Here is an 11,585-nt window from a genome sequence, read left to right on the forward strand (position 1 = left end):
CGCAGCGCCGTGCAGTTCTTCCGGCAGGCAAAACAGCGCGGTTGCGGCCGCACGAAGGATCGCAGCGGGACCGACGATGAGGCCCCGCACCGTTGAAGGCGCCCGTCGACGGGCCTCGCCCCCCCCGCGCGCGCGCGCGCGCACACGGCACGCGCGCGTCTAGACACGCACAGGATCGCGCCCCTCTTACCTGCGCAAAGGACTTCGTCGCAAAACGGAGCGACGGGTGCTGCGGCCGCGCTCACCGAGGCAAAGGCAGAAGGCAGGGGGCGGCGGGGGGAGGAAAAGAGGAGGGGGTCACAAAACGCCTGCGGGAAGAGACCACCTTAATCTGGCACCCGAAAGCCGGCAGCCGAGGACTGCCCAAAGCCACCCGGCGAGCTTCGTGGCCGAGCGGGGCTAGCGCTCAGGTGCTCTGAGCTCTGAAACGCCACTTCACCCTGGCTCCTACCTACGTTTAAATACCTCTGAGCAGCTTCCAGGAAAATTAAACACATTAAATACATCATGGTACGCAATAGATTCAGTTAAAACTCCTAATGCTAAAAGCATTCAAGCAAAACATTAATAAAGCATGATCTGTGGGCAAGGTTGATGTTTTGTATTGATTATGGAAGCCACATCCTTGCATTTCTGTATGATTTTTTTAAGTTGCATACAAAAACTAGGTTGAGAGACTAATAAACAATCCTACAAAAACTAGGTTGAGAGACTAATAAACAAACCTACAAAAACTAGGTTGAGAGACTAATAAACAGGAGAAAAATTAAGTGACGCCTGGGCAGGCTGGATGCGAAAGAGAACTGGGTTATTTCCACCGCAATGGTTGTGTGGGACTGGTCACATCATCAGGTTGCACCCCGTGCATGTTCCGGTAGACAAAAGACTGAAAACTGCGGCATGGGGCAACCATGGGGCTTTTTTCTGTATAGGACGGCACCTTTAGTAGCGGCACAGAAGAATCCGCTTCTGCAGAGCTATTACGGGTTCCAAAGCTGCATCCCCTGTTGCCCTGCATATACCGCTGTTCTTGAGCAGGTTACATTCAAAGTGAGAGGATGTGGTCTCAACTCCTGTTAAGAAGCTAATGTCCCAGTAAATACTGCAAGCACAGATACCTCCTGCGCATCAATGCGCCAACCAATTAAATTGGACATGGCAAGCTTGGCCTTTCTCAAATAAAGGTTAATGATGCCAAAAGAGGGAATTACATTTTATTAAATCAACAGCGCCAAAGCAAACAACACGGCTTTCCGTGTCGGCTCAGATATGAGAGGCTCAGAGGGAGCGCTTGTGTACGTGTGTGGAAACCAGCTGGTTTTAATCAAAGCTTTTCAGAGACTGCAGCTCTATCCTCATTTACCTAGGAGTAAGGCCCCTTCGACTCCTTGTAGCCTATTTCTCAGTGGGAATTTTGACACTTGGACTTTCCTTCATGCTCGAGCACAAGACAACCTTCCCTGGCTTGCTGTCCTCTGGATACATCGGACTAGAATGATTCTCTTAATCCAAGCAACCATAATAGCTGCAGAACTCAACCCAGGTTTGGGTTCCTGGTGCTAACAGGCTGGGAAAGATGCTCTGGACCACTCGAGCACCATCATACACACAAAGCCAAAGGCCGCAGCACATCACACAAACAGTTCGCTGTACCTTTAACTGTTTTTTGAGTTGCAGCCTTTCAAAGCAATATATAGATTTCAACAGTGCAAAATATACATGTGTGTACATAGAATTATATTAAGGCAGCGTGTTCGAAAGTCCTACTATATGAACTGCCCCACCAGCACCACCCCCCACATTAAATCAAAGGCATACTTTAGTCCGGCACTCAAGTTTTACTTTCAAGAGCACAAACAGATCTCGGAGAGATGAGTCTGCAGTTCCAGTCCATTTCTTCTAGCACGCATGTATTCAATGGAGCACGTTGTAAGCATCCCCCTCCTCCGTATCATCAGTGAAGTCAAGATATATGGCTACTATTTTAATCAGACGAAAACCAACTTGGCCATGGATTAAGTCACAGCTTTCTCTCTGATAACTCCCTTGGAATGAAGCTCATCTTGAAGCTTTGCATTTTCACCCTGAATCATTATTTTCACCTTTGCCCCAAACCAGCCCGACTACTTTTTTTTTCCAAAGGTTTTGAAGGCAGATCCAGTTGTAGATAGGCGCCAAGTCCCGTCGTTCTTCTGCTTGGGAACTGTCCGCCCAAAGTGGTGCTGAAGTTGTTTTAGGGCAATGAGGCAAGAAACGAGAGACTTCGAGGTGCGATGCTAAACTTGCTAGCTGGCAGTAAGACCCATTAAACTTAGAGGGACCCACTTCTGAGCAGAAACGGGCGGGATTGCACCCGCCTCCTTGAGCAATGCGGACATTTCAAGTGTGGCAATGGGCTGGGAACACAGATAGGAGAAATCGGTTTGTGTTGCTTTGGGCAAGGTCAGGGGTGCCCAATGGCGTTCACAGCGACGCGGTTGTTGGAAGGGTGCTTCAAGGCCTTGAGCCTGTGCCCCAACCTTTTCGCATTCAGGGCGTATATGACGGGGTTACCCAACGCATTGATGGTGATCATCATCGCCGTGAGGTTGCGGAACACGTAGACGCGTGTGGGGAGCTCGCTGGGGCAACGCTGAGTGGCCAAATCAAGCACGACCCCTATGAAGAAGGGTGCATAAGAAAGCAGTGCCAGGAGCCAGATCAGTACACTAGTCTTGGCCACTTGGACCTCAGCCAGCCGGTAGATGTTCTGGGCCTGTCCCAGTGCGCACATGGCCACCTTGTGCTTTCTCAGGAAGCTGATGATGTTGAAGTAGGTGTAGAACGGCATGATTAAAGCTGCCGCGCAGTGTGGGACGGTGAGGAAGGTGAGGTAGTCCATGCACAGAGGGCTGTAAAGGACCGAGAGGTTGCCTTTATCCAAGCAGTTCCACCCCATCAAGGGCAGGAAGCCCAGGGTGAAGGCGAACATCCAGAGAGTCAAGGCGATGCCCAAGGTCTGGTTCCTGGTGATCCGGCTCCTCATCCTCAGGCTTCCGACCACAGCCAGGTAGCGTTCGATCCCGATGGAAACTAAGTTATAGATGGTGGCCAAGATGGACATGGCGTAGAAGGTATATGCCGTGAGGACTTGCCTGGAGCCAACGATGGTGCTCTCAGGGTTGGTCACAAACAAGAGGGCGATCCAGAAACCCGACAAGCTGGAGAGCAGATCGGAAATGGCCAGGCTGCAGAAAAGGATGAAGATGGGCTTGTGCAGCAGTCTGGAATGCACGATGCTAAAGATGACGGCGGAGTTGAAGACCACGGAGATCAGGGCAAGGGACAGCTGAGGAATCCCTAAAGAAAGCACCAGGGGCCAGGTCCAAATGTGGGTGGTGCGGTTGACGCAGTCCTGGGGTCCGTCCATGATGGGCATTAGAGCACAGCTCTGGGCAGCAGCTGGGGAAGAGCTGGAAGCTGCCTCACGGAGCTGGAACTGAGTGCTGAAGCCAGGAGTCAAAGTCAAGGGTGGGAACCAGGAGTCAGGAGTCAGAGCCCACGACACTAGCCAGGAAATTGTTGTTCAGGCAAAGTCCCCACGCCTTTGAAGCCCAGTGGATAGGTTGGGTGGGCAAGACCAGACGGGACTCTGAGAATGCTTTTCTGCCCCGGATGATACTCCAAAACACAGCGTTGGCTGCTTACCACATGGCGCTCACAGTCTTGAGTGTACCTGGTTTCGGCCGCTTTGGTTCCTGGTCATGGCTGATGAAGACACTCAACATATAAATTGGATTTTAAAGTCTATCCTTGCTCTTTTTATCCCTGTATCTGGCAGCACTGAATGGTAGGACAGGGTGCAATGACCTTCTGTTTTGCAGCTCCAAGGGGGGAGGTCTGACTGTACACATTCCTGTTTCCATCATGCCATGCAAACAATGGATTACACGTTAACTCTCCTCCATCTCAACACTTCAGTTCTTGGCTCTGTACCCCCAGGTTGCTAGGCTGATCCTAGATAGCAAATGCATCCAATGAATTCCAGGTCATTTCCCTGTGGCCTTCTCTGTGGGGAATTGCCTTCAGGCCTCATTCACTGGAAATTCACCCATCAATTACCATAGATAAACATGGCCCCTCCGGACTGTCAAAGGCCAGAAGGTAAAGGCAAAAGACTTGTCCACTTGATCCCCAGAGAAGATGACAGTGAGCCTGTGATTCGCTTCAGTGCCAAAAGGCTCCCCTGTCCTGCTGCAATGCAAGAAGCTGCTTCATGCCAGCTCAGATCATTCATCCCCTGGACTACACATGGCTCAGCACCCAGGTACTTGGCCAACCTGGGCTTCACTGGCAACCTGTGGTGTCTAGGAGTGGTGCTAAGTAGGCAGCAAAGGGGCTCAGACCCACAAGACAGACAGACAGAAAGACGGACAGACACACATTTCCACATGCAAACTTCCAGCTCCTAAGAGCCCTCCTGCGTGTAAGAGGAAAGGTATGGAGAGGAGAGAGCGGGGCATTTCATTTCAGGGATAAAACGCTCTGGAGGTAAAGCACAGGCAGGCCAAAAGCCAGCTCATCCAAGGGGATAGGGCCCCACAGACACCCCCGGGGCTCCTGGACAGCAGGCTGATGGGGCAGAGGGCTTCCCATAGATTCAGGACTCCAGCCCTCGCAAGTGAAGGCAATTTTCCTGGCCTTCCACCAGTGCCAGTTCCCAGGCACTGCCGAAAACCCTGACTTAGGACACGTGCCGTGGGCCCTCTCCTGACGAACAGCCTTCCCCTGGCCTTCCACATTTCACCTGTTCTGGGGCCTGAGCTGCCAAGGGGGCTGCACTTGTGGGGAAGATGGGGCCCATGGGACTACGACATGGGGCAGAGAGATTTCAGGGTTAGCGTCCTGGCTTGGACCTCCCTTCCAGCAAAGATTCAACTGTCTTCCACCCAGTTGTCCTTCAGGTGCCTGCTGAAGATGTATTTATACAAGCTCCTGATACAGGCAAATGTTTTATCTGTTTTCTGGAGTGGAAATTATGGTTTGGTTCTGCAGTTGAAATTTTAGAGTAATTATTTTAATGGGATCTATCAGCTGTATTGTTTTTGGGGTGGGTTCCTTGTGAGGAAGGTGGGACATAAATATAAGCAAATTAACTATTCTCTGTGGCAATGGTACTCCTATGAATATTTTATTCACTAAAATCTATATCCCGCCCTTCCTCTCAAGAGCCTCGGGAAGAAAGATGTCTTATCAGTGACCTAACACTTTTAAATGGAGATATGGGGGTGGGGGGTGAACTGGACACCTTTTGCAGGCCAAGGTGCTGTTCTAGAAAGGCTATCTAGATCCTGAGCAGATGAAGGTATTTCCTATAATCAGCCATCCACCAGACCCTTTCTAGTGAATTGAAGCTGGGGCCTTCCCGTCTTTCCACTTATTCCTTGTATGTCAAGTTCTCATCAGATAAAGATAACCCTCCAACACATTTTAAACCAGGAAAAAGTCCCAAAAAACCAGCCGGTGTGCAGAAAATTGAACCCTAAAAGAACAAGAGAGTTCTTCTATTCTTAAACTGAAAGCAACACATTCAGGACTAGAGCCTTACATTTTAAAAAACTAAGACAAACTCCTCCTCCAAAAGGACTTGGCTCCCCAAAGCACCCCTCTTCCCATGGCTACAGCTTTGGTTTGTTGATAAGCACATGTTTTAAAAGCTATTCGTTTACTCAAAGGCAAACGTCCCATTTTAAAGTAGCTTCTGTTTGCCAGCCTGTGGTTCCTTGCATAGGACATCTGTTTGTGAGTGTGGGTACCCGTTTCTATTTTGTTGCAAAACAAAGAATGGCAGCGCCTCGGTTCTGAGAAATCCAAGACCTCTTGCTGGAGGGTCACTTCATCACACTGAAAGGGCAAGCGGAGTGGGTCGGGCAGAGGGTGCATTCGGACGCTGCCTGCTTTGGAACAGCAGAGGGAGCCCTTTCCACAAAAAGCATCCAAAGGAAGAGGCCCTTTGCTGGAGACTGGGGTCCACGGCAGAGGAAGTTGGCGAAGAGAACGGCCGGCTTGCTTGCTGCTGCTGCCCTTCCAGATTCCACTGAAAGCAGGTTGACTTCAAATGGTAGAGAGTTAACATGACAGGAATAATTTGCTGGCATGGGTTGAACCGGGGACTGCAGCCAAGACCGAGGCCAAGTCATTGGTCAGTGAAGAAAGCTATCTGGAAGAAAATGGATGCATGTGAAGATGCTGTGGGAGGCGTGTTTTGCAAATTCCCTGGACCCACAGAAAGGCAAACAAGGTGGTTCTGGATCAAATCAAGCCAGAAAAATGAAGATACTGAAGCTGCTGTTCTTTGGACGCATCATCAGGATGGGAGGACCATCGTGCTAGGGAAGGTTGAAGAGGAAGGCCAGCCAGGAGGTGGATCCATTCCATCAAGGGAGCCACAGTCTTGAGTTTCCAAGGGCTGTCAAAGACAGGAAATTTTGGGGGGCTACTATTCACAGCGTCCCCATAAGTCAGAGGCAGCTTGACGGCACATAGCAAGGTTGGTTTTGACGCAGCTAAGCTGCCTTCTACAGATGATGATCTTGAAAGGCAGCTAAGAAATGAGATGAATGAGGAAGAGCACCAAAACACATGGTTTGGAGGCACAGAATTGGCTTTTGAGTGCATAGACAGGCATAGCTGCAGGGAGAAGCTGCTGGTTTTGGGGAGAGGACCTGGGGCAAGACGTTCTCAGTGTGGATCCCCTCCTGCGTCTGTTCCCTTCTGCCATTCTGAGGCTTTCCTTCCCTGGGCTGGCAGCATCCCCTTTGTGCCTGCTGGGCCTCTTCTCCGACCCTTGTGGCCACCTCTCCGTCTGAGGCATCCGCTTGGCCTCTGCTTCTTGCCCTGCGAGGAAAAGCAAGCCCTGTGGCCGCTGGCCGGCTGGGGCTGAAGCCCTGTGTCAGACCCCCTTGGGCCAGAGGCTCTTGCCGTCCTCTCTTTGCATCGAAGTGAACTTCGTGAAATTGTGGGTGAACCTGGCTCTTCACCTCACTCAAGCCATGCCAAGCGCCTGCTCGGCGGGAATTAGAAGCGTCGAGCCATGACCATGTTTCGCGGCAACCCTCTTCCGCGCCGCCGTAGCTTACGACGTAGAGTCTGCTGGAATTCTTCCTTTCGGTTGTCTGCAAGAAGCCGTGCTCGGAGGCCCAAAGTGATGCTGGCTTGTATAATGCTGCTGATTGACGGAAAGGACAAGCCACTGGTTTGGCTACGGAGGGAGAGGCAAATGGCAGGGCTGGCGAGTGGCTCTGTTTACAGTCCCAGATGGGAATCGAAAGGGGAAATGAGCGGTGAGGGTGGAGAGGGGAGAGAATCGAGCCTGCTTCAATGAGCAGCTCTTTCGTGCTGTCACCAATATTGGCTACCTCGGGGAGGGTTGTGGCTGGTCCCAGCCGGGCCGATGCAGGGTCCCGGCTGCCTCACCAGCAGCAGCCAAGCGGATGCGCAGCTGAGCGGGACCGTTGTGGAAAGGCACCACTGCCATATCCTTGCCTGCAAACGACGCAGAACGGGCCGCCAAGGCCAGGCGAGCACAGCTCTGCAGGGTGCGAAAACGGTACACAGTCCCGGCCGCGTTCTAAGCTGCATGCGGCGCTCCGCAGTCCCCGTGCCTGCGCGTTGTTTGGCAGCACCGGCTGGATTTGTGTGAGATCAGGTCTGTGCCAAATGGATTATCGGCCCTGTCAGGTTTGATGGGCCCAATTACCGGTCTGGGTAAGGCTGAATGGATCCAGGGTGAGTGCTGGGTGGGAACGGCTTCGGACAAAAGAGATGCGTAAATCCAGCTCAGTCTAGGTTACCTTTGCCTCGCAGGCTGGTATGAGGAAAGTTAGCTTAAGGCTCGGCGTGGGTGAGACAGCCCAAATCTGGCATGCAACGTCGTTAAAACTGAGGCAGCTGTGGTGCACCCTTGATCGCTCGTTCACATGCTACAGGAAATCAGGTTCTCGGGGAAAGTGTTTGGTTTTGGCAGCCAGTGGGTAAGGAAGGCCCAGTTGTGCTTCTGGAGGGATGCAGGGGCTGGTTTTGAAGTGGAGGCGCCTGCTAGGCGGGCCCCCAGGTTCTTGTGCCCCAAGGGCAGCCCCCAGTTGCAGGCAGCTGTGTCGATCCGTGTCAGAGCCAGCACACAAACAGGCTCCCAGGATTCTGGCATCATTTGCACATGCTAGTGGATAAGCGTAGGGGCTGGAAACTCCCTGGTGTGGAAGGGGCTTCCACGGGAGGTGGTTGAGGCCCCATCAGTGCGGGTGTTCAAGGATAGGCTGGACATGCACATGGTGGGCATGTCCTGAGTGGAGCCAGACTAGATGGCCCAGGAGGTCCCTTCTGACTCACTCTTTTTCTCTGTGGCTAACTGAGGCCCAGGGCCCAGCTTGGCCCCTTGATGGCTACACTCCCTTCCATGGCCCGGCCACCAATCCTTTGGCCATGCCGCATTTTTTTTCTCCCCCTCAAAGGCTGAAATGGCCTTCCCTAGACATAGTCCACACAATCCAAGTGAATCGCACCCAAAGAAAACAGTCCACAGGTCCTCAGAATTCTCATAACTTGGGAAAAGCATCTCTGCTGTGGAACACACAGTTCAGAGTTATAGGAATCTGAGCTCATGGCAATGAATTGCAGGATTTCCCAACGTCTCTGGATTTAAGGAATGCCCCTAAACCACACCCTGTGCCCTCATCACAACCGCAGACAATCCTTTTCGTGACAGCAGCACCTGTGTGCAAAACCCATAGCTGTGTGTACCCTGAACACAATGTGCACGGAGAGCCCTTATCACCAAGCTTGGCTTCCCAGCTGTAAACACGATTTTTATAGTCGGGTGGGCTACAAACCAGAGAGACAGAGATAAATCCAGGGAAGCATTTGGTGACATCCCCGGGCAGGGCAGAGGAAAGAACAAGTATATGATATCCAATTCATCATTGCTGATAAACCTTGTTTGCAAATATTAGAAAGACCTGCAGAGATAAGATAGCAAACTCTGACATTTGCAAATCACTCAATGGTAGAGACGACACACAGCTCTGTACACACAGCCCTCTCTGCTTGTCCTTTTGGAGTTACGTAAAACAGGTCAGCTGGAGGAGCTGGGAGCAGATCGGTGTCAGGGCCAGAATGATGTGCCCCACCATGGCTAGCCCTGCCATCTTATTCCCACTAGGCAGGGCTGCCTTCGAGACTGGCAGCTGCAACATCCGTGGGCCCGCTCTAGGTCTCGGGCTGCACTTTGAAGGAGCTCTCCATGGTGCTGAACCCGAGCTGGCGGAGAAAACACTGCTCAGCATCACGGAGAGCTCATTAGAAGCTCGGCCTAAAACCCAGAGTGGATACACTGCTCCACCAACAATCGAGAGTTGCTCCCTGTGGCCGAATGAGCAAGCAGCCCCTCTCAGCACGGTAGGTCTGAGTTACCATGTTTTGAAATGCTTGAAATAGTACCCATGCCTATTTGAACCTGTTAAGCCCAAAGGCTGAGATGGCATCTGTGTCAACAGAAAAATACTGGAAAGGGAAACTGAAATAGGGAATAGAGGATCTTTGGGGTCTAACCCCTCTCCCTCCACTCAGAATTGGCCCACACTCAAATATGCACATATAGTAAACAATTTGATTTTTGGAAGGAAGCAAGCAAGCAAATAAGGAAGGAAGGAGGGAGGGAGCAAGAAAGCAAGAAAACAGGCAGGCAGGCAAGCAACTGGGCACACAATTGCTCTTAATCCATCCACGTGGCTTAGAACTGATTAGTCTCCCGGATTAATTGATACGAAAGCCCTAACACAAAGCTCCCCGATATAAAACTGCACCCTTCCCCAAAGGGTACCTTGCAAACATGTTGGGAGTACGGATCTCCACATCCTCATCCGGCCTGCACACACTAACTGGGGATGATGGAAGTTGTATGCCAACATGCTTGGAGGACAACTGTTTCGGGAAAGCTTAGGGCGTACATTCAAAGAGCCCAGCAAATGTAAAAACTACTGCTCCCTTTGTCTAACTGATCATGGTTTGATTGTTTTCTAAATAAAGGCAGATTAAAGCCTTCCTCTTTGGCCATGAAGGTTTTGTGATCTCCTTCCAGCCTTTTGGTCAGGTTTTGATGTTTCTTCTCTACCCCTGAGCCCAGCCTCCAGATTCAGAGCAAGCCCTGAGTCCCTGCAGATTTTGCTTCTTCAAGTCCATCTCTGACCTGCCTCCGAGGGTTCAGTCACCGGACAATTCCCACACTTCACAAAGAAACCTCACAGTGGTGGTGAAAGATCGTAACAAGGCCAGGAAGAGACCCATTCAAGCCATCCTGAGCGCTGACTGACTGACTGCGTGGCCCAGAGGCTCTGTGGATGGCAGTGGAGAGGAAACAAGCCACGGGATCCGGGGGGGAAGTTCATGGGATCGTCTGAAGCAAGCACCCAAGGCACCCTGGCAAAGCATACTGTGGGTCTGGGTGCTGCTCCGGTGTTTCGTACGCCTGTTTGTTTGCTTAGTACATGAGGAAAGAGTGCGAAAGCTAAAAGTGGAATCCCTGCCAAGTTCCCACCCAGCATATTATTAGAAAATGACTTAGCACAACACAATGCGTTCTGACCGTCCGTCGGGTTGGCAGGAGAGGGATAGAGGAGGATGCGTGAATAATGTGTTAAGAGGGGAGACCATCTTCTTGGCTCCTGGGTGTGTTTGGCCAGCTCGACAACAGGGCTGCCATGCGGGGGGGGGGGGGGGGGGGGTGGCCACAGCAGGTCACATGCATCCCGAGGACTGTGCAAGGCAGCAGGGGAACCTCTGAGCAACTCCACCCCAAGAAACCCCTCGGAACCCACCATTTTCAGCACCAGCACAAACTGATTCTGCAGCAACCTGACCTGGTGGTAAGGAAATATATTCTTTTTTTTTTTAAAAGCACTTTGGTGGGTTCCAAGAAAGGTAACTGGGGGCACGTGGGTACCAACATGTTTCACATTGCCTATTCCCAACCTTTCTGATCCTTGGCAGAAATTGTAAAGGTGGAGAAACAAAGAACATAACCTTTTATAACCTTGATCGTTACAATTCCTGTAATTAATAAATAAAATGCAATTTTCCACCAATACATCGATTGCCAAAGAGATCCATTCATTCACTGATATATAATTTTAATTTATTTTTACTGTGAATTTTGAATCCAGAGCCTCAAAGAAAAAATTGTAATGTTTTGTTTTATTTTAATCTAATTTATTTTCCTCTTCTCTGATTAAAGGTCAATTTGGACAGAGTGTCAACAATATCTTATGACTTAAAGTTACATGAAGTTTTGAATCTTCATGAAGAGACAGATGTTTCCCTTCTCTAAACAGTGGATCCTGTCCAACGGCAATCATTCTGCCGCACAAAGTTTCTGCCGTTTGCAGGTCCCCCATCATCCTCTTGGCACAATTCTTTATTTCAGGACTTCTAGATTGTGCTTATGCATGCTTCTCCACCAGCGCACACATTTATTTATTCATTTATTTATATTGTGATTTATATCCTGCCTTTTTCCTACAAAGGGCTCAAGGCAGCTTACATCATTCTCCTCC

At 50.7% G+C, this 11,585-nt stretch overlaps 1 protein-coding gene across 1 annotated transcript; it reads right to left on the reverse strand.

Annotated features, from left to right (window-relative positions):
• Positions 1–2,443: 2,443 nt before the first annotated feature.
• On the reverse strand, positions 2,444–3,694 carry LOC123023548 (melanocortin receptor 5-like). Its single transcript, XM_044430390.1, has one exon. The coding sequence runs from the start codon at positions 3,416–3,418 to the stop codon at positions 2,444–2,446; it is 975 nt and encodes a 324-aa protein (XP_044286325.1). The 5' UTR covers positions 3,419–3,694.
• Positions 3,695–11,585: the final 7,891 nt, after the last annotated feature.

This window comes from Varanus komodoensis, unplaced genomic scaffold (genome assembly GCF_004798865.1).
Source record: "Varanus komodoensis strain SLA01 unplaced genomic scaffold, ASM479886v1 scaffold20_1, whole genome shotgun sequence".
NCBI lineage: Eukaryota > Metazoa > Chordata > Lepidosauria > Squamata > Varanidae > Varanus > Varanus komodoensis.